General features: G+C 33.7%; 1 protein-coding gene across 2 annotated transcripts; it reads right to left on the bottom strand.

Moving 5' to 3' along the window:
* Nucleotides 1-6,921: 6,921 nt before the first annotated feature.
* LOC145940637 (uncharacterized) lies at nt 6,922-23,343 on the bottom strand. 2 transcript variants are annotated; one of them, XM_083045999.1, is made up of 3 exons: nt 22,974-23,343; nt 21,278-21,441; nt 6,922-15,322 (listed from the first exon to the last, which is right to left on the bottom strand). In XM_083045999.1, exon 3 carries the CDS (start codon nt 15,270-15,272, stop codon nt 11,811-11,813), a length of 3,462 nt encoding a protein of 1,153 aa, XP_082902125.1. In that variant the 5' UTR covers nt 15,273-15,322; nt 21,278-21,441; nt 22,974-23,343; the 3' UTR covers nt 6,922-11,810. The 2 variants fall into 2 exon arrangements, with proteins under 2 accessions (XP_082902125.1, XP_082902126.1); XM_083046000.1 differs by lacking the exon at nt 21,278-21,441.
* Nucleotides 23,344-23,757: the final 414 nt, after the last annotated feature.

Raw genomic sequence — 23,757 nt, forward strand, 5'->3', positions numbered from 1 at the left:
ATCAATACATTTTTATAAGAGAAAGTTAATGAAACAATACTCTCGTAGATAATTATTATATATTAATATCAACTTAATACAAATTTTAATCTTAATTGGCAATTTTAATTAAAAAGCAAATGTAATGCTATATATTTGAGTCAAAACTCATCTGATAGAAACCCGTTTTATTTCATTATTCTTACTAAAAAATAATTATTTGGAAGAATCGAGCTCTTTATTTTTTAGTATGATCTTTAAATTTCGGTAATATAAACTAAATTAATTTCAAAAATTATAATATATATTATATTTATAATATATATTATAATATATATAATATATATTATAATATTTATAATATATATTTTAATATTTATTATAATTATATATATGTACATATATATATATATATGTATATATACACATATATATAATATATGTAATTATAATAAATTAAATTAATTTCAAAAAATCTCTTTCGATATCTCAGATTATCTCTCGATAAAAAAAAAATTTGTACACACATGTGGAGTCATATATTCTCGCGTAATAAAATCTCAAACAAATTTCAATTTTTTGTGAGAGTTCTTTGTGAGAGTTCAACTCAAGGTGCAACTTTTTCACTATTGTACATCGCACCTTTTTCCTGCGCCTTAAAAAAAAGAAGAACAGGAGAAAAAACGCGACACGTGTCGCGCACGCGAGGGGGAAGTTTTCCCTCCTTCCTATATTTTTACATTCCTCTCATATGGCGTCAACCCTAATTTCACGAATTTCGCGGTGTTTTACAAACTTTTTTCTTTCGCCGATTCCTCGCCGATCGATGATGCGCTTTACCCATCTGGCGTGGTCGGTCATCGCGATAGGGGCTGTCGAGGCCTACAACAATAGCGAGTTAAGCCGACGATAGTAAGGGAAGAGAGAGAAGCGAAATCTTATAAAGGATTTCCAAAATATTGTGTAAATCGGCTAGGAGAAAGAAGGGGGAGACGAGGGTGCCAGCTGAAAATTTTAGGGTGAAATCCGTCGAAATGGGGAAACTTCGGCACGCGTGGACAGAGCGTGAGCTAAATAAATAAAGGGTTGCGCGCGCGAGGATTTAATCTTCCCGTCTGCGATATAGTAGTAGACACAATGCTCCCGTTTTCAACCCCTTTCGCTGCTTTTCGATTCCTGTTTTTCGCGGATTCTACGCTTTCACCCTTTTCGCTGGAAGCGCTCGACTGGAAACGTTTCTGTTTGACTCGAAGCGGCGGCGAGTTGAAAAGCTGTGTGAAAGGGTTTCTGGAACGATTCCTTTTTTCGCTTTTTTTCTCACTTTTTTTATATACACTATACTGAAGGGTTCGTTATATTGATAGGTCGCTGGAACAGCGCTTACGAAGTGTTGCACCTCCTCTATATTTCATTGTTCAAGGCATGTGTCGAGCTCGTTCAACAATAAATTCGGAATTTCGTGGGATAAAATTGAAACATGTGCGCGTTTTTAAAAAATATTTTTATATATTAAATCTTTCATATATTAAAATATATATTTTTATATATTTTAATATATAAAAATATTTAATTTATATATAAATGTACTATTATTAAATATTAAAAAATATATATAATTTAATATAATATTATTAAATATTTAAAAATATAATATAAATATATTATTAAATATTTAAATTTTTAATAATATTAAAATATATATATTTTTTATATTATTAATAATGATATTGTACATAATTAGAAATGGTTTATAAATAATTTGAAAAATTAAAAATTAAAAAATTAAATTTAAAATAAATTAAGAAAAATTGGAAATTAAACTTCTGAGAGATGTTTAATTTTATTCTGTTGGAGGATTTAATCAGCTGATGATTTTATTGAATTCGATCACGATAATCGTTCGCGATAATTGACTTTTTAGGATCACGATATCATCGTCTGCTGTTTGCAACAATTTCTTCGACGTTGACGAAATTAAGATTTTTATAGTCCATCAAATTTAATGATATTGTTGAAAATAAATTAATATTTATCGCTACTTATATATTTGATTAAATCACGTGATATCACGTATATATAGTTGCAGAAATAGATTGCAAACTAAAAATATGAAAATAAGTAATAGATGAATTTGAAGAAGATTCGAAGAAGAAAATAAATAAAGCAAATAGTAATATTTATAAGAGGTTTTGCAAAGTTTTATTTATTTTACCTCAATATGAGGAAATAAATAATTTTGAGAAAAAATCTTCATGTTTATATTCTTATAATATATTCATCCAACATTATAAAACTATATTAAATTAAATTATATGAAAATTATATTAAAATAAATATTAAATATTATATTAATATAAAAATATAAAAAAATATATAAAATAAATATAAAATAATTAAATTTGCTTATCATTCTTTAGGGAGGACAGAGGGATATAACTAAAAATTTCTTGAATTAAGAATTTAGCTTTAAACGGGATAGAAGATTTATTGAAAAATCTTGAATTAAGATTTATTTACTTCTTGGTATCTACTAAGGAAACTCGGTGCCTTGTGCATAATCACAAATAATCACTTTCAACGAAGATTATTTCTTCTTTGAAACCGACGCATTATCATTCGTGTTTGGCTCTCATTTGCCGTTTAAATATAAATATAAATATAAAATATTATATTAAAATATTATATTAAAATAATATTAAGTAAATAATATTAAATAATTATATTACAATTATATAAAATTGACAAAAAAGTATAGAAATAACATTGCTTATTAAATCCTTTATTTAAACTATTTGTTATAAATAAACTCGATAATTGTTATAAATAAACTTGATATTAAAAGAGAATTTTCTTTCTCATATTTTGGAGGGTTATTTCATTAACCGCTGTTTCGTCGCGTTGTGTGTGTGTGAGTTTTCCACATGGAAAATTTCGTTTTAACACGTGGATTTTTTTGATCGTACAAGACATCGATTGCGACTAGGGTAAAGTTCAAGACGAAGAAAAGGACATGATAATGGTGATGATTGTGACGGTAATAGTGAAATTATTATAGAAGGATAAAATTTCTACAAGATAGTGAAGGGTGATAGGGGAAAAAAGTGAATGCAGGGGAACAAGATCGAAGAGTGGTTATAGTTCAAGGAGACATAAAGGGAAAAAGGAAAAATCGTGAGAGAGAAAAGCTTTGATAATTGCAATCCATTTTCTTGTCGGGATGTAAGCGGATTGTGGCGATTGATGAGTGGGGGAAGTGAAGTGGACCGAATTAACAAAAAAAAGAAACTTTGCGAACCTAAAAATTCTGATTTTGATGAAATTTTACACATGTATGTAAGAAAGATATTTAGACGAATTTAGAAATTTTTGTTTTTTAGTTGGTTATCCATAAATGATACTAAGGGATGAAACCACCCCTCATGTAGAACGATTTCTTGCTTTTCTCAATATATCTCGAAAAGTCAGTGAAAGGAGAGAAGGAATAGTTTGATATCTTTTTTCTGAAATTTAACATATATAGATCTTGGTTCAGCCGCTGGTTTTATAAATAAATAAACGAGAAAACAAAACGATCATAATTATTATATTCGACAAGAATGAAATGCAAGGAAGAAGAAAAAATTGTGGCCATCTTTGAACCGTCCAGAAGGCAGCTTGCAGTTTTGAGACTTAAATGCAACCAGTCTTTTATTAAATGCATATCTGTTTCTTTCAGACACCATGATTTTAATATATATCAATATTTTTTAACAACGAAGAAATGAGTTATAAATAATAATATATATGTAAATATTTTTAATATAAAAAAATACACTAAAGAGATATGAAAGTTTCGTTAAAGATATTTCTTTAAGTATTTTTCAGAGATTTTTATGTAACAGTTTATCAATTTATATCTAAGTGTATTATACTTTTAATAACTACAAATATCAAAAATATTTGATACAAATAATTATATATATTTTGTTTATAATATATTTTTGTATTAAAATATTTAAACATTAAAAAAAATTTTTTTAAATATATAATTGAACTCAACACATGCCTCTTGCGAGCAGACAATTCATATTTTTTTTCTTCGAAAATATTCAATGAAATCAAGTTCAGGTCAACAGTCTCTGCTTTTTTTATTGCGCGATACGCGCGATAACGAACGATAACGAAATATCTACAAGGCGAAAGACTACCACTTTCGCGCCACGTTCTCCTTCGTTTTCGGAGCTCTCGGAGAGAAACCGCAAGATATTATTGATTTTTATACATATCTCCCGCTCCCTTCCTACCCCGCACACAACCGGACTGTATATGTACGTAGGCGCGGGGGTGGACATTCGTTTTTCGAGTCCGTATACACGCGTCTGTGTGTTTACCCAGAGAATAGAGAGGGGTTTAGCTTAGCCGTGTGTCATTTACTCATCGGTCGTCGCTCGATGCGCGCACGCGCGAGAGAGAAAGACGCAACGAGTTTCTTTCCGCTTTCCCTTTTCAAACCGACTTGACTCTCCAGCTATCAACTAAAAGGAAAACTTCTATATCAGCGCAAGCGCCTGTGTGGGGTTTTCCCTGATTGAAAATCATCGTACCCGCTATTTCCTCCGTTCGACAGCGCCCATCGTTCTGCTGTCTCGGAAAATAATGTCTCCAATTATTCAGTAATAAATAACACTAGTTTACAGCCAAAAATTATTTTAAACCAGGTAAAGTGTTTCTTATAGATTTTTGGGTGCTACAAGCCAAATTTTCTAGCACGTCAGATTTCCAAAATAATTGAGGTTTAATATGTAAATAATGGCTTTCTTGCGATATTTGAGATGTTTTTGTAAAAAAGATTAACGTTATCTGGAAGCTCTGATCAAATATCATGAATATATTGTTTATCCCTTATAAAATGCATTTTTTAAATTTCAATATCTTACTTTTTAGCCATGTTATGAAAGATTAAAGCTGGGAATTACTTCTCATATGGAGATGCTTCTGAGGAAAAAAAGGTTTTTGGAAAAAATTATTTTTTCCAAAAACATTTGTTTCGAAAAATTCAAGGTGGCCAATTAAAATGCCATACTCTATACATAAATATACATTTAGTGTAATCTATCACGATGAATTACACTGTATATGTGTATTCATAGCCCTAAACTACAAATTATGAGTATAATTATGACTTCATCATCATAGGCGGAATATTTGCTATCTCAGCAAAACTCTGTATTTAATTCTTCTTAACATGATTAAAATGTAAGATATCGAAATAAAAAAAAACAATTTTATAGGGGAAAAACAGAATTCGATGAATGTATATTCATGACATCTGATCAGAATTTCCAGATAACGTTAAACTTTTTTACAAAAAAATTTCAACTATTGCAGAAAAAGCCATTTTTTGCATATTAAATCTCAATTATTTTGGAAATCTGACGTGCTAGAAAATTTGGCTTGTAGCACCCAAAAATCTATAAAAAACACCTTGTCTGGTTTAAAATAATAAAAAAAATTTTTTTTTGTAAACTAGTGTAATTTAGTTATTAATAGCACAATGTCTTTTGAAGGAATATCGAAATTTCTCATTATATTTTGCCTTACTTCTTGTTTTATACAAAGTGATTCTATTCAGATTTTGTCAAATTATATATTTATTTATAGAATTTGTAGTAGAGTATTTATATTCTTTGTATAGAAATGTATATATTCTTTATTTAAATTTAATTATATTATCGATGCTGTATATTTTATTACGCAAATTATCATTGACTTTTTATTTTCAAAATTAATTTTTTCAAAAATTTTAAAATATATTTTTTTTAATTCTCTCTGTTCGATCTCTGTATAAAATAATTCAGAAAATTACATTCGACGAATGCTATTTTTTCTACTATTTAAAAGAGCTTTTGCTTTTTATACGTGCAAAAAAACAGGCGCATGTGTACAATTTATCAAATTTAATTTGTTTGAGATATCATTTGTCACGTGTGGTAAAAAGGCACCCTAGGAGCGACACCCTTAAAAAACAAAATCGACGGCGGTCTAACAGCCGCTCATCGAACTGAATTGGGTAACTCGATATCTTAAAACCAGCGTTTCAAGCCGGTGTAATTTCGACGAGTTCGAATTTCGATGCTTTGATTCGAGACATACGAAAATGATATTTCTATGTTTATTTATGGCGATCATTTTTAGATAGTGTACATACATGTTTCACTATCTATAGGATCGATAATTGAACAGTAATTATAAACATAAAATTTATGCAGATTGATTAAATATAGAAAAAAGGATAACAAAAAAAAGAAACCAAAATGAATAAAAGATAGAAAAAAAATATTTTATTTGCATAAGTTCTTTTGCTCACATTAATCAAGACAGAAATAATTGCAAAGAAAGAATCAGCCATCTATACATATAGATATATAGCGTGTCTACAAAGAAAGTAACACCCTTTCGTATTTTTTTCCTCAATTTAGATGAAAGATTGCGGTTTCATGACATCGAGACACTAATCTTTTGAAATCTTATAACAATCATAACCGCTTTAAAAGGAAAATTAGAAAGAAGGAAAAAAGTAATAAAAATGTTTTTGATTGACACTTTCCTCTTCGTTTTAACGATCTTTTAAAGAGAAAAAATTTGATGCAAGTCCGAAGTCAATATGATGCGATTCAAATATGCAGCGAGTTAAAAAATAAAATAAAAAATAATCAATTATTGAACAATTTTTGCAACAATTATAAAAATTACATGAAAATATGCATATCAAGTTGTTTGATTTAACAAAATTATTTTAATTATTTTTGACCATTTTTGGAGAAAGAAGAAGCTTAAGGAAATGTCGAAATTAAAACCTTCACTATCATAGAAACTAAATTTTTGAGACTGGAAAAATTTTTGAAAACTTTTTTGGTACTAATAAAATTGTCGAATTATATTACAATATTTAAATCTAAAATAAAAAGAAAAAAATATGAAGAGGTGTTGCTTCATGGACACTCTGTATATATGTATGTGTGCAAATAAAATATATGTACGCATACACGTGGTGTATGTATTTACCTGATTCTTTTTTTATATAAATATATAAAATTTAAAAATAATAAAAATAATGTATCTCATTTTGTGTGTGGTCTTATAAAAATATGCGATTAGTCGAGCAACGAGACAAATTGATTACGCTGTAATCGAAACACTTTGTCTTGAGTTAGAGATGTGACTAGATCGTGTGACTAGATCAGGTATAGGAATTGTAAATCGCTTCCAAAATGACTAGACGTATTATTAATTAATTCCCCTAAATTTTACGAAATATACGCTATATATATACCGTATGTTTTGTAATGAACGCGTACACTCGTACGCATCCAATGTTACATGGATTACACTATGTATACATAGGTATATACAATAGAGTCTCCTTAAATTTGACTCCGTTAATTTTGGAATACCCCTCCATTCGTACTTTCACGAATACTAATACTCGCATCCCCTCCACATCATAATGGAGAAACAACATGCGCATGCACAGACAATAACTTTATGTGCGCAATTGCGTTTGCGCAAGTTTGGATTGCAGAGAGGGGATATCCGTTCATTTTCATTTTTCAAGAACTTTTCAATCTCCTATCTCTTTAGAGGGCCAAAATTAACGAGATTCTATTGTACGTAATTTTCGTTTGTATTATTCACATACTGAAATATGTAACTTAGTCTACGACGCTCTTAATATATAATTAATAATATATATCAATGAACAATATATATATATATATATATATATAATATATATACTTTGTGTCTTCTCGTTTGGTTTACGGGTAAATTTTGATTTTGTGCTCAATTATATTACAAAGGCAATGCTGATTTCGGGCATGCAAAGTCGTTAGGATCTAGAACTTCTCTCAGAACTTCATTACGCTCATCGGCTCCGTACGTCGACATTCGTAATTGATTATAATCAGCGCCCATCTAATATAATTCTCATCAAATTATAAATCTAGATGTAATATAAATAGTAAAAAAAATTTATAATTTTGAATCATCAATATGTCGATGCAATTAAAACTAATTTTCACTTTTCCGTAATGAAGGAAAATTATTTTGCGCGCAAAAATTTTTGATATTCGTTATTCGGAAAATAAATTGTAAATTTCACACGCGCGAAAAGCCATGATTTACCCGGCGATGCCCAGATTTATTATTATCCATCTCACGTATCATATGTATGCGTGTCTATGTGTTCTCTCTTTCTCTCGCTAACAATTAAAATCTGTAGCCCCCCGTGCGTAACGCGTCGCGCACGGGCCATTAAATGCACAATACGCGTATCTGCATGGGACGTAATTAAGAAGCGAGGTGGGGGTAGCCCCGTTTTGCATGTGTCACCGCGCGGGTCGCACGTGGGACAAGAAAAATGGGCGAGAGCCGGTAAATCCGAGGGGCCGGGGGAGAGGGAAGGGAGCACAGAGCAGCGCCTTCCTTCTCTTCCCATTTCGAGTTTCATTCTCGGACTTTTTCGGAAAAATCCTCGTCAAGGTCGCGACCTCCTTTCTCCTCCCTGACCTTCTCGCTAGAGGGACGGGGAGGATGGGGAGTGGGGGGGGGGGCACCAGATGTAGAAACCTATCTTTCTCGTTTGTTCGGACCCATGGCTCGACAATGCCGTCTAAAAATTCGTTTCATCCCCAATGAAAATCGCTCTTTCCTCTCCTCTTCGTTTGGCAACGCGTTTCTTCCCTTTATTTTCTTCCCCCACTTTCTCGACTGGATTTGTGTAATAGCCGATCGCCTCTCTCTCCACCCCTAAGGTATGTTAATGCACGCGTGCGCGCATACTAATTCAGACGAATTTTCGGCAACGGCCTGGCCCCAGGGTGCCCCGGCTCCATTAAATGACGCGGTTCTCGAATTTCAGCTGCGCGGGGAAAACTTTTATGGCCTTTGAGACAAAAGCCAGTTCGGGCATCATGGAAATCGTTCGGAATAAATCATTCTCCGTCTTTGACAGCGCTGAATTTGCATTATGAATGTTGTGTTTCATTGGGAAAATCGATGCGTCTACTCGATTGCAATTATTTATTGTCCGATTCATTTTACGAAGAATAAATTTTATTACGCATAAACACATATCTCATATGTCGTTATTTGTTGTTCATGCTAAATTCTCAAAATTGCACATATCGCGAGATTATAGAGCTATTATAATTATTTATTTTAAATTTACATATATGTATATAATTTATTTTAAAAATATATAAATATTTTAGCTAATTTTGATATTTATTTTCCATATATATATATTTATTTTAGCTTACAGTTTAGTATTTTTCTTTTGCTTTAAGAAGATTAGGAAAATATAATAAATAGAACGAGAATAAAATCTGTAACATTCTTTTTCTTTTAATAATTTTTTAAAATAATTTTTTTTTATATTATATTTTAATATTAAAAAAATAAAAAAATAATAAAAAATGTTGCTGCGGAATAATTGCACTGACTAAACAGCATTATTATTTCATGATATAGAGCGAGGGCGGAAATGCGTGTTTGTTCATCGTCGAGGGATAGATGCATCGATGCACTGCCAGGAACGTATTTAGGGAAGCAAAGTTAGATACGCCTGTGTTAGGTTGAACTCTATCGAGAGTATGTGCAGTTGAGTGCAGCTGTCTTTTCGAACATTTCGATCGAGTCCGGACCTTGACCGTTGCCGAAGAAATAATCGATGTTTTTGTATCGAAACAGCCCAATAAAATTCTTGTAGCTCAAACTTTCGGATAATTTACATTTCTAATTTTTGACTTTTAGAGAAACAATAATATACGATTTAAATGTTTTTTTTCTTAGAGAAATTAAAAAAAAATATATATTGTAATTATCTATAAAATTATTATGAAATCGTGAAAAAACCTCAAATAGATATTGTACGTCGCGAAATTATCATATCTCTAATTGATTGATCTGAGTTAAAAATTTCATATGAAACTCTTTCGAAAAACAATCATTCAAAAATTTTATAATTTCATAATTCTATTCTCATAACAAATAGAAGAGAATCGACTATTACACAATACTATGAGAAAGTATATCCGATAGAAAACTTATTTATTATAATCGTAACACGGATCAGACTGTTACATCGGATATTTTTTTATCGAGACCTGCGTGATAATTCGCGGATTTACACGTTTTCACAAACTGCAAAGGCACGAGGTTCGAAACAGTTTTTCGGCAGGAACTTTTATCTCGAACTCGACGTTTCTTCGCGATTTTTTCTTTTTTTTATCAACTAGACTAGATAACTCTTAGTTAAAAATCCGAGTGTGTTCTCTATATAACTTTAATATGTAGATATATATATATTATATAAATTGGAGGCTGTTTGTCAAATATTCGTGTGGATCGAGCTTGGTCGTTTCGCGACACCCCTATAAGATAGAGAGGGTCGATCATATTATATTGATATCCGCAGAACATTTACGATACACACGCTATATCATCATATTATATGTAAAAGTTATTTAAAGTCTATGTAATGTGTTGGCTGTGTATACGATTGTACTTTTTGTTGCGGGTTATACTGTGTCCACCCCTGAGTTGGTTGGCGATTCTCTCTGCACATTGATATATTCAATGCTCTGTTGCGACGATAATTAGCAATCGCGCTTAATTAGCGCCTTTTGCCGATTTTTCAAAGTCTAGCGTATATTTATCTCCTCTCTAAATCTTCTTATCCCTGAAAACTCTCAACTTATTTTTTTACGCGTAAATAAATATATGAATGTATATATATAAAATATTGATTATTTATAGAACAATCGTACGAAAAAAAATGTGAAGAAATGATATATTAACTAATGTTAATCGAACGATTATTCTTGATTTTTTCGTTCTCATTTGAGTAAAAACAAGACCGAAATTAAAAAGGAGAGAGAAATAAAAATATGCGAGAAAACAAAGAAAATACAAGGCTCCCGATAAGAGAGTTTATCGCGTTTAAAATAGGAACTTTGTCGATCACCCGTTCGTGTTTTCAATTAGTTTATGATTAAATATTTACAAGAATATATAACGAGCATGTTCTTCTACTTAGAACAATAATAACAATCTCGTCTCGTAATTTTTTACGGAGGAAAGAAGAACTTTCCTTTTGAAGAAAAACCGTTCGTCGGTCAGTTCTGTATAAAATCTCGTCTGATATATAAACGCTTTTCAAATTACTCTCTGAAATTAAATTGCGCGATCCTACTCTTTAATGCTTTTAGGATGATCTTTACGTATTTATGTGTACGAGTTAATGATGTATCACTAAATGCAATTTCGTGTTGTAATGACAAACTTTTTGAAATAAAATATTATCAGATGGAATTATATATTCTTCTTATGTACATTACGCAATAAAAGAAGATTCCACGCCTAAGAAGATAATTAAAACATTTTTAGAATATGTTTACGAAAAATTACTTTTTCAATCACATGAACTTTCTCATCAAACGATTTAAAAATAATTTTTAGTACATTACAAAATTAGCTTTAAAAACGTAAAGTGTAAGTTCATTTAACTGGTATCATATTAATTCGACTATTTTTTCATTTTACCAATTCGCAATATAAAATCAGAGAGCTTGCTTAATCTATAGCATAGTAGAAGATGCAGAAACTGTTAAAGAGACGTAAAAATGAGTGAAACGTCAGAATATTACGGTACAAACAACATTTGCCGCTTGTCTTGAGTAACAAATAGGAATTCATACCATGTGCTCAGATCGCAGATGTAGATGCTGCCGCTCGTGCTCTTTCAAGTCGCGAAAGTACGAGGCAAATACGAATAATAAAAAAATCTAAACTCAGGCGGGGGTTAGAGTGAAGGAAGCTGTCAAGGCGTTGCTGATTCTGGATTTGACCGGCAAGTAGACCAGAGCTGGCGCGAATCTCTTCGCCGAGCTGGACTCAGTCTGCATCAGATCCTGTTCCTCGATTAGAAACGGTTGCATGATGGTTTTGTCAGGGTTTGAGTTCATGTCCTGCGGCATCGCGTAACAAGCCGGTACCTTCTGCTTATTGGCCACATCTTTTAGGGTCTTATTGAGTTCGGTGATTACGCTCTCCGTCGGATCGCCGATCATTTTGTGATCTTTCCGCACGTGTTTCTTGATCCGATTTAGATTCGTCGTCGCGTAGCCGCACTGGGCGCACTTATATGCGCCATGAGCAGTTACTTGTACGGTTTCATTCTGCCGTTGGTTCTTTGCAGGTTCAGAAATACTTCGATCGATCTGCGGACTGCAGCCTGCTCTGTTGTCCTTTGTATCTTGATCGGTTTTACCTTTAACATCGTTCGCCTTGACATCAGCATCCGGTCTCAAGTTGTTCAGAAGTGGGTGCTGGAACTGCGATAGCAAAGTTGGGATTTGATGCTTAGCGAGTAGGTGCTGGTGAAGTAGCTCCGATTGATGGAAGTCCTGCGAGCAGATTGGACACTGCAGTAGCCGGTCACTCTCGACGTTTTCTTGAAAACTTACGTGCGATCGTTCGTGAAGGAAGAGCAAGGGCAGCACGGACGTCGCAAAGTTGCAGTAGGCGCAATGATAATTTTTCAATTGATGTTCCTCGGATAAAGAACCAAAGAGATTTGACAATACCTGGTTTCCTAGATTGTTGCAATCGGTCGACTTGACTTGTTGACTAATCTCGAGGCCATTAGGAATCTTTAGATTCGACGTTTGCTGGATGTTTTTTACTGAAGCGACACTTTTGCCACTGGTCCTGGGTGTCTCTTGATATTGCTGTTCTAACTCGCGCCATTTATCAATTCCAACTTTGCCATGATCGCCCATTAGATGGGCTTTCAGCCATTTGATACTGCGAAACCTTCGGCTACAAATCGGACACACTTCAGTGAAGTGAATAAAATATTTGTGACTAAGATCGCCCAGTTCCTGCTTTAATGCCGAATCTTCTGTGTTGGAAGCGTCGTAAGGTTCTTGCTTATTCGACGTTGATGCGGACGATGTGTTTTCATCGACAATCCCATGGGTGTTATGCTTGTGAACGCGTAGGAAGTATTTGCTGCATAATTCTTTGTTGCAAATATTGCAAATAACACCGCCGATCTGTGCACCATTCTCGATTTCGATGCCGTGCATTCGTTGCATGTGTGTCTTCATAAAGTACTTGTTACACAGCTCCTTGTTGCATATTTCGCAGTAGCTGGACGTAGGCGTTAGTGACGTCATTTTCTTCTCCGTCATCGTCGTTGTTGTCGTTGTCATCGTCGTCGTTTGACTATTTAGAGTTTGATTAATTAGTGTCGAATTGGCGGAAGAGGCAATTACTGTCGGTGGAAGAGTCGGTAACGTAATAACGCTGGATACGACAGGTTGGTGTTCCTCGCTGATGTGTCTTCTCAGAGCTTCCTGGTTAGGGTAATCTTTCTCGCACAGAGTGCAAAAAATAGTCGAAATAATCTGGGTGGGTGACGTCTCCTGCGGAGAAATTTCATCATTGGTGACACCATGTTCGGTCGCCATATGAACGCGTAAAGCCGACCTTGAGTCGCACTCTTTACTGCAAATGGCGCAAGACAATCCTTTGCCAGAATCCAAACCATTCAATTGCATAATCATAGTCTGCAGTTTTTGTAAATCCTCCGAGATCGAGTCGGTACGCTGATCGGAATTTTCTAGATCGTATTCTTGTTTCGGTGTGCCATGTTCTTCGACCTCGTGTATTTTCCTACAGTGCGCCTGATATAGATCGATCGTTTGGAAGCGAATACCACAAGTTTTGCACTCATACTCTTCACCGATGCGATCGTTGGACTCCGAACCTGTGGCAGTAGTGTCCGTCACAATCAAGTTCAGCGGACTAGTCTGCACTTGGTGCCAAGTGGCAACAGTCGTGCCAGAATTGCCAGGTGATCTCTCGTTATCTTGGATAACGATACTATGTCGTTTCATTTTATGCGTACGCAGAAAATACTTGTTACAGTATTCCTTGCAACAGATTTCACAGAACGCTTCGGGATTTATGACACCCAAACGACGCAGGAGATCGGCGCTGAAGCCGGAATCGCGCGCTTGCTGAATGGACTGGGGCGACAGCTGTCTAGGACCAGGCATGAAAGTGGCATCTTCCTGTTCAATACCGTATTCCTGCTTAAGAAGCGCCTCCATGCCACTGGGACTGTCGCGTGACGTCTTCTGATCCTCCTCGTTCTGCAGCAGAGAGATCTGTTGACTCTCCAACTGCTGATCTATCGAAGACTCGTTTATTGGTTTGTGCTTCCTTATTGCAGATTCTTCGTTGCGGAAACGTTTCTGCGGCGGCGTCGTCGGTGGTTCCAACTTGACGCTTGTGTTACCTATATGGAAGTTCGTGGCGCCAAACACATTAGCGGCATCCATAGTCGTGCTCGGTGCTGGCGAGTCCACATAAATCCCGTGCTTGTTGGCTTTGTGCGTTTTTAGAAAGTACTTGTTACAGAACTCTTTGTTGCACATGTCGCAGTACGCATCCGGATTGAAAATCTTTACCGGCACTGGACCGAGGGAGGATCTTGGGACTTGCTGGGGATCAGATAAGGGAAAACCTGGTAAGGGTAGGTACTGCGCAAGAGTACCGGGAAAACCTGAGAACGCTTGCAAGTGATTGGTCATTGTGGCGATCTGATTAACTGGACTGCCTGACCATGGTTCCTCACTTTGCGATTGCATCTGCGTCTGCGATTGCACGTGTTGCTGACTGGCGCCGGACGTGGTTAGCCACGTAGTCGCGAAGTTCTTGACGCTTAGGAGACTAACGGGATCATCATTATTCTGATCCAGCTGCTGCGCCGGTTCAACCTTGATGGTGACGTTAGGTGTCGTCTGACTCGCGCCACCGTGCTCGCCGTCTATGTGGACATTGAGCAACTCGTCGCTATCAAAGAACCGGCCACAGTGCTGGCAACGGAACTCGTTGTTGAGATTTTCATCTTTCAATGACGGCTGATGATGATGGTGGTGTTGATGGTGGTGTTGATGCTCGTTGCTTGGCAACGGCGATCGCGATGACGGCTTACCTTCGCTATCTTCATCTTCGCGCTCATCTTCGCATGCATCCTCGTGCGCGTCTGTCGCTACGCTGGACGAGAATCTTACCGGTGTGGACTGTTTCCGACGCTTCTTGGTACCGACACCGAGATCGACGGAATCACCGCGGACACGCTTCCAAGTGTCGCGCTCGCCGCAACTCGAACCATCACTGTCCAGCTCCGCCTCTGCCATCGTCGTTGTCGGCTCGTGTGACGATGTCATGCTCGATGACATTTCGATGGATCACGCGACCCGCAACCCGCTCTTCCTGCGATGTTGCCCGTCTAGCAAAGAACAGACAAAGTTCTCTCGTTTAAAAAATTGCGGAAAAAGATCTGGTATCTGATAAAAATTTCGCGAAAAGGGAAAATTCATCGAGCAGTTCTTTTTTCTCACTTTTTTCAATATAGTTTTAAAATGACATAAATTTAAAATTAATTATTTATATGTCTTATTATAAATTAATAATATTATTAATATATGTATAATAATTATTAACATCATAGTATAATTGGTGAAAAAATAATTTCTTGAGAAAGGAAAAGCAAGTAATTATTTTTCATGTAAAATATATATAATCAAAGAATTATAAGGAATTATAAAGAATTTATTATAATTTTAAAATATGTTTTAAAATTATATTATACGTAAACTAATTTTTTTTTAAATTAATTTTTTACTGGGCTATATAATTTATTATATTACCATATATTTTTTCAATATTTAATCTGAAAATAAAATTTATTGTAGTATATATATATATATATATATATATATAATAATAATAATAATAATTATTATTATTATTTAATAATATAAGAATATCTACTGTCAAATACGAAGAATATAAAAAATAATAGCATAAGCCATGAAAAAATTTCTTTGAGAGAGATAGCAAGCAATTATTTTTCACAAAAAATATGCAACCAAAGAATTATAAGGAATTATAAAAAAATTACAATTTGTTCTATTGTACGTTGTATTATACGTAATTTTTTTTTCTAAAAAAAAGTACATTTTCATTTGGTAATATAATATTTATTATATTACCATGTATTTTTTGATGTTTAATCTGGAAATAAAATTCTCATTTTAATACACATTTCAAATATTTTGTCTCAGTAGTACAGAAGATCGCGAATGGCGATCGTGGAAGGCGATATTAATTCGGCAGAAAGATGATAATAATTTCGCTCGACGAAGCTCGAGGGGCTGGATGGTTGGGGTCAGCTAACGAGCATTTCGTGCTGCTGAAAGACACATGCGAAACTTGACGAACGAGATACGACGAACGGGACACCCTCGCTCGCGCGCGATGGACATGCGGTCTCGAAGAAAGAGAGGGAGGGGGAGACGGGGGGAGAGTGAGCACTCCCCCCATGACTCATATTATATATCCACCCCACTTGCATTCGGGGAATTCGAAGGATAATACGAATATGCATTTCAGAAGCGCGACATAATTACTAATTCAGGATGACAGCCTCGTATCGCGAATGCAAGTGGACGATACGCGGTTAGTGAACTCTCAACGATATTTGCCATTATGTCCAGTCGTGCATGATACAATGTATTAGATACATGCGTGAGAAAAGATCGCGTGCACAAACACGGAAACATTTTAGTGATTCTTAGACTGCTTGCTTTATCATCATTATAGTAAAAGGGAAAAAAATTATCAACGCAGAAGTTTATTAATTTTTCTCTGCAATTTTATACTTACACTTTGTGTGATCTTTATTAGGTATAAGAAAAAATTAATTAATTAATTATTAATTTTTTTACATATTTATCTCTTATGTATCATTTTAATATATCATTTAATATATCATTTAATATATCATTTTAATATATGTAATATTATCCTATATTTATAGTATTAGTTTTATTATAAGTTATATTATAATTGATGTGCATTAATAAAATATTTCTTTAAATTGCAATTGTTCACATGAATATTATTCACGCAATTATTATTTCAAAATTATGACAACTTAATTATAACTTATTTTAAAATTACTTTAGAATTATGACAACTTAATTTTAACTTAATTCAAAATTATTTCAGAATTACGATAACTTAATTGCAACTTATTTTTTAATTATTTCAAATTTATGACAACTTAATTGTAACTTATACCTAAATTCTCACCTTCAAAATACTGTGTTTTAAATTATTTTCCGTTTCATGATGAATTATAAAAGTTGCTCCTGTGCCGAAACAAGATATCTCGGAAATCGTACATCGTCGTCGTAAATAGTGAGCACAGCTTCGTCACGTATCTCTATTACAAAAACTTCGTCTATATTGTAAACTCGAAACAGCACACATTTTGCAATAATTAGATAATTGTCTCGTCTTTTGCTCAAGAGCACTGTTGCCTCGGATTGTTGCTCTGGTCAAGCACGAGGACATCAAGATCATTAAAATATCATTACGGCACTTGAAAAAAAAATTTTTTTAAATATCAGATATTGATCTATATCAAAAATCCACGTAAGATTCACAACAATATAAAATACGTCGAAATGATGGCCAGATGGAATAAAGACGCGAAAATGCGAGGAAATTATCGAAGAGATATGGAAATATGATGGTACAAAACGATGATTTAACCGAGAAATCAGGTATTCGCGTGCCTGATCCGCGACCCTCAGCAGTTTACGCCCCTTCGGATTCTGCCAGGTTACTGTTAAATATAAGCACGATGCCATATGAAGGGCCTGTCATGCTGTTTTTACGTTCCCTACCACCTTTGGAGACCGATACAAATCTCCCCACCTCACCATCATCCCGCATTTTGCTGTACTTTCTGTGGTAGATAATTTCCGGAATTATCTGAGAGCTAACAAGATAAAATCGCGTCCATGTCCGCGTTAAAATAATATTTCAGGTATAAATAAATATTAAACATTTTATTTCCCTTTTTCTTCGTTTATATGCATTGTTGCATAATGCAATATTAAATAATATTTATTGCATTCATGTGTGTACGCGCGCATTCTTGCGTATGTATGTATGTATATATATATATAATGCTATTTTTTTCTTCACTTTTTAAAATTTTGTTAACATTAAATGTAGAGAGGAGAAGATTATATACACTTAAAAAAATAGAGAATACTTTTCTGTGTGATTAAAAAACAAATATTTTTCGTAAACTAAACTTTGTAGAGTTAAAAGATTAACAAAACTGCATTCTCTAATTAATTTTAAGAGGAATTTGTTCTAATAGAATTTTAATTTAAAGCTTATTATATATAGTTACAAAAATATATAATGGCAGAAATTAGGAACTTGCAAAAAAATAATGACTTTTTTCCATATTTTCGTTAAAAAAAATCATTTCAAAATTAATCAGAAAATCTGTTATTAAAAGGATAGTGATTTTGGGATACTATATATACATGTAAGTGTACATATGTATATTTTTTTATTTTTATATATTTTAATATTAACTTTATATTTAGCAATTAAATTATTTGTTGCTTTAAGTCTATAATCTTTTTCTATATGTAGTTAAAATTTGTTTTTTATATTTTTTACTAGAAAAATTAATATAATGTATATATATTCACACATAAATCTTCTAATTTACTATTACTATACTTTTAAAAATTATGTATGTATGTGCGCATTCCATATTTTTACTTTTATTATGATATATTTAAATGCACACAATTACCGACATTTTTAAGTGATTTTTAATTTCATCAAATTGAATTAAATGCGTTATTTTAAAGAATATCCTCTAGAGTATTTGAATCAATATATACATACATTTTTAGTTATTAAATTATATAATTATCTCGCAAATTTGTTTTTTACTTTTGATTATTTATTTAAAAAAAAAAAAAAAACCAACAATTATATTATATTATATAACGCAGTTTTGGTGCATACACGTATGTCAACGGGATGGAAAATGGATTACGCGAGGGTTGTAAAGCAATCGTTGACGCATATAAAAGAGAGAGAAAGAAAGATAGAGAGATTGATAGAATCATGGGAGACCGGGTGAGGACGGGGATTTCTACGACACCCGTATATTTCTACAACGCAACGTTTGACAGATTTTCCAAAAATACGTGTAAATAGGCCCGTATGTTCGCGCGGGGCCATTGTGGAAATTCACCGCTAAAATTGGATGAATGATAGAGAGGGATGGTGATCCGATCCGCGGGATGGAATGGTTCACCGTTCGTGAAAGGGTATTGGGAAAAACACGTTATGTTAGAGATGCAGAGAGAACAACAACATGAAACGTGTCTAGAGCATTGTAATATTTTATATATACGCGTATCTCATTTACTAAATTTCTTTTAGTTTATATAAATGGTACGCCGATGTATAAACGTTTAATGATAAACAACGTTGCAACCTCACGAAATAATGACAATAAAAACTATTAACTGCTTCATAATTTTAAGAAATATATAAGATATGAAGTGACTTTTGATTAGCGATGGGATTAAGTATCTTACAATTAGGCTCGAATTCGTTTTGAATGATTTTAAACTATGATTATTTCGAAGGAAAGGAGTACTTTTGGGTAGACTCGAACTTAGACGAGATAGGTTCGAACTCTCTATAAGTATCTCGAAAAAAAAGAGTAGTATTTCCAAGTACATTTGAACCTGAATCAAGTTCAAATCTTTTATGAGTACTTATGAGAAAGTGTGGAGGTAGGTGACTGAGTGTGTGAATGGGACAGGGAATCTAGGTGTGTGGATGTGTAGCAAGTATCATAGATATATTTTTATCTTAGAGTTCGAGTACTACCTGTAAATTTCGATTCTTTACAATAGAAAGTACTTATAAGTACTATTGTTTAACCTTGCAGGTACTCAATCTAAGATTTAAATATAATTGTTCTAGATTCGATTACTTCGCAAGTACAATGTATAAAATATTATTTCTTACGAGTATTACTGAAATCCTTTAGAAAATAAAACTTGATTATTAGATTTGACTCGGATTTTTAAGTACATATTGAACTTGATCCCATCCCAGACTTGATGTGAGTTTAAACGCTGAATGATATGTTGCATAATAAGTTGTTTTATAATAATAATTATTAATTTATAATTGCGCTTTATGAGAAATCGAGTCGTACTATACAGAGTGTAACTGAAAAAACATCTGGAGCACTCCAGATTTTCTAATCAATTCGGACATAATTTTTCCTCACCAAAAAATTATTTTTCCCTGTCGAGGGCTATCATTTTTTGCATGTTCACAATTTTTGCTATTATATATCTATATATCTTTATAACTAACAATAAGCTTTAAATTAAAAGTAAACTCTACATGAAATTAATTAAAGTATGTAGTTTTGTTAATATTTTAATTCTACAAAATTTAGTTTGAGAAAAGCCTTTCTTTTTTAATTATTTTTAACTTGAAAATTATTGGTGCCTCAACATTTTCATTGAGGAAAAATCGTCTCCAAATTGGTCAAAGAGTTTGATGCTGTATTTTATATATGTTTTTTTAGTAACATCCTGTATATAAGCAACAAAAAATACATGCATGTTGCTTTAATCTGACGTGTGTTTAAGGAGTGTTCTAAACAAATAATAATAAAGTTGAGTGTGAACTTAGACACTGCTTAAACTCATCGGCTTTATAAGTCAATTTTTTATTTTAATACGTGATATATTTAAAATAGATATAATTTAGTAATCTCTACCATATTTTTTTTCTTAAATTTTATATTTTTCCAAAATTTTCAATTTGCATTATGAAGAAAATTAGTTCATATAACAAAAATTGTTATTTGATAATATTATAAAATCTAATTAAAACACACATGAAAGCAGGTCGACAAAAGCAAGTAAAATCAATCGAACGTAAGGTAAAGCAATAAAAACAATGACATCAATACAAGTTTAAAGAGAGAGAGAGAGCGAGAGAGAGAGAGAGAGAGAGAGAGAGAGAGAGAGAGAGAGAGAGAGAGAGAGAGAGAGAGAGAGAGAGAGAGAGAGAGAGAGAGAGAGAGAGTCAGAAGAAGATCGATACTAGATATGGAGTGAATTATGAAAGCTTTGTAACTCTCTCTCTTTCGCAAAAAAGTCAAAAGAGAAGCTCGCGCGAACTTCTCGCGTGGATTGGTTCGGTGCGCGCGCGTACGTAAGGAGCAACACATGCGTATACATCTAAGTGTGTGCGTATATATACGTATACATCTAAGTGTGTGCGTATACGCATATACGCGTGGGCGTGTGCGGATACATACGAGTTCCGAGTTTACGTGTGATTCTCCAGTAGAGGCCTATTGATCGAGCAGCGAACTTCGGCAGTTCGCACACGCGCATAAGTCTTCCCGTAAACAAGACAAATATCATCGCGCCAGTCCTCTGAAAATCCATCTACCCGTCCATCCACCCTCTCTTCAATGTCCTGAAATGTCCATCCGACGCGATTCGTTTTTCAGAGATGTAGGATCGACTTTGTCGTGGCTGAAGTGACTTTTGCTTAATTTACGAAACAGAGAATTTGATGTCGTATCGACACATTTCAATAAAATAAGTCTTACCCAATTTTACGATATTTATAAATGAACAATTAATAATCCTCTCTGCAGTCAGCAAAACGCGAACGAATCAAAAAATTCTATTCTTCAGAAAAACATTTTTATATTCAGTTGAGTATTTTGTAAAATAGAAAATATTCTTTAGAAGATTTTTGAATTTTTCTTAAATATTTATTCTCTACAGTATAATTGTAATTCTATCAAAACCATTTGTTCATTAAATTCTTTCTACAAAATAATAACTAATTTAAGGAAAAATAATCTAATTTAACAATCTGATAACATTATTTTTAATAAAACTTATATCATTAGATAGACGTAAGAAAATTTAATGTGTGTAATATTCTTAAAATTTAATTTATTAATATTTCTTGTTCTGTAAGAAATGCACAAATATAATTTATATTTAACATATAGAATAATATCCTTGAGAAATAAAAAAAAGATATATTATTAAAAGAGTACTTTTTCAACTCTCTTTTTAATTTAATTCTTTGCATCATACTTGATGTTTCTTTTTTATTATTTTTTAAATTATTCTTCTTTTACACTCTTTACGGCCGGTTTTTCAATAATAGTTTAAACTTAGATGAAATTTAAACTCTACGCAGACACATGTGTGACAGCAGAGTTTAAATTTCATCTAAGTTTAAACTATTTATTGAAAAACCGGCTTTTTCTTATTCTTTTAAAAATATACAATAAAACCTGAATCTTTAATGTATGTACATTTAAAAAGTAATTTGAGAAGAATAAACTTTAAATTTGCAGTTTTCTAAAATAAATTTTCTATCAATCGATATTTCTATGTCTGCATGCAGTACGCGTGAGGTAAGAAAATTATATATAAGAATAGATTGTATTGAATCATAAAGTGTGTATTGAAGGATGAATTGACAGTCAATTCACTCGGTGTGGCAGCTTATACATGAATCTGTAACAGTATGGTAAAAGATGCGATTCTCGCACAGAGGTGGGGATTACGAAAGGTCGGATCTGCGCAATGCGTGTCGCCGGATGAACCACGTGGAGTATTCGCATGCAAAAGACGTCGCGGCGAGAGTAACCGGTCGATCAGGGTACTCTTAGTCCACCCTGAAAGAGGGAGCGGTTCAGTGTCGTTTCGCGCATTCGGTAGGTCGTGCTTATTCCGGCAAAGAGATCCGAAAGTTTTGGGACACGCGAAGTTTGGGTTTGTAGATTTTGGGTTTTTATCAGTAACGGACCACGTTGAGATTAAATCGAACGTAAAAATTGTTTCAACAATTCGTGTAAAGAAAAAGTTTTATCTTGCCACTTTGGTTTATCTTGTTATTTTTCTCGATTGTAACAATTGTAGGTGATGGATGACTGATAATCGCAGATAATTTTGATCATTAGGACGAAAGATTGCACTCACCGTGATCAGCAGCGTGATGCAGCGTGGATGTAAAACCACTCCGGAAAATGACGGCTCGCCAATGATCCTTCGTTATTATCCATTTGTTAAATACCGCTGAGGAGTGCCTAGACGTGCGTATCGGCGATAACGCGATGATAACACCACTTTGTTCACTGCGCACTGGAAAGCCGAGAGGAGAAGGGTGGAATAATGGCAGATCGCGCGCTGTCAATGGCGAGGTGGCGATAATTAAGGTGAAAAAAGAAAATGGAAAAGAGAAAAAGAAAAGTACAATATATCATGGCGGCGCGCGACGATACAGGGATAGAAGAAGAAGGATCACCCGCGGCCACGGCTACTTACTATTGTTTTGACCATCGTGCCACGATGGCGGCCATACTTGATATGAGAAAGTATCCCCCACATTGTCCGCGACCATCCACTAATTCCCCCATACACCCCCGCGCTGATTCAACCCTCCGACCCGCCGCGGCCACCGCACCCCCGTCCCCATGTTCCACGATTCGACGTCCCTCCCTCACGGAGTTACCCCCCTGCCTGCCTGCCACCCCCACGTTCTTTCAAAGTCAGGGCCGACGCCTTTCTGCGATCGAAGGAGGGAATCATTTCTTCCTGTCATTATTTTATCTTTCAAAGTTTTTTTAATTTTGAACATTTATTAACTGTCAGATGGAATAATTGTTCTCCGTCGCACAAATATTTGTAATAAAAAAAATTGAAAAGAAATGGGGAAAAGCAAACTCTTGAGGAAATAAAAAAAGTTTATTTTTTTAAACAATTG

Source organism: Prenolepis imparis, unplaced genomic scaffold (assembly GCF_030444845.1).
Source record: "Prenolepis imparis isolate NDT839.2.m4 unplaced genomic scaffold, iyPreImpa1.0 SCAF_9, whole genome shotgun sequence".
Classification (NCBI taxonomy): Eukaryota; Metazoa; Arthropoda; class Insecta; order Hymenoptera; family Formicidae; genus Prenolepis; species Prenolepis imparis.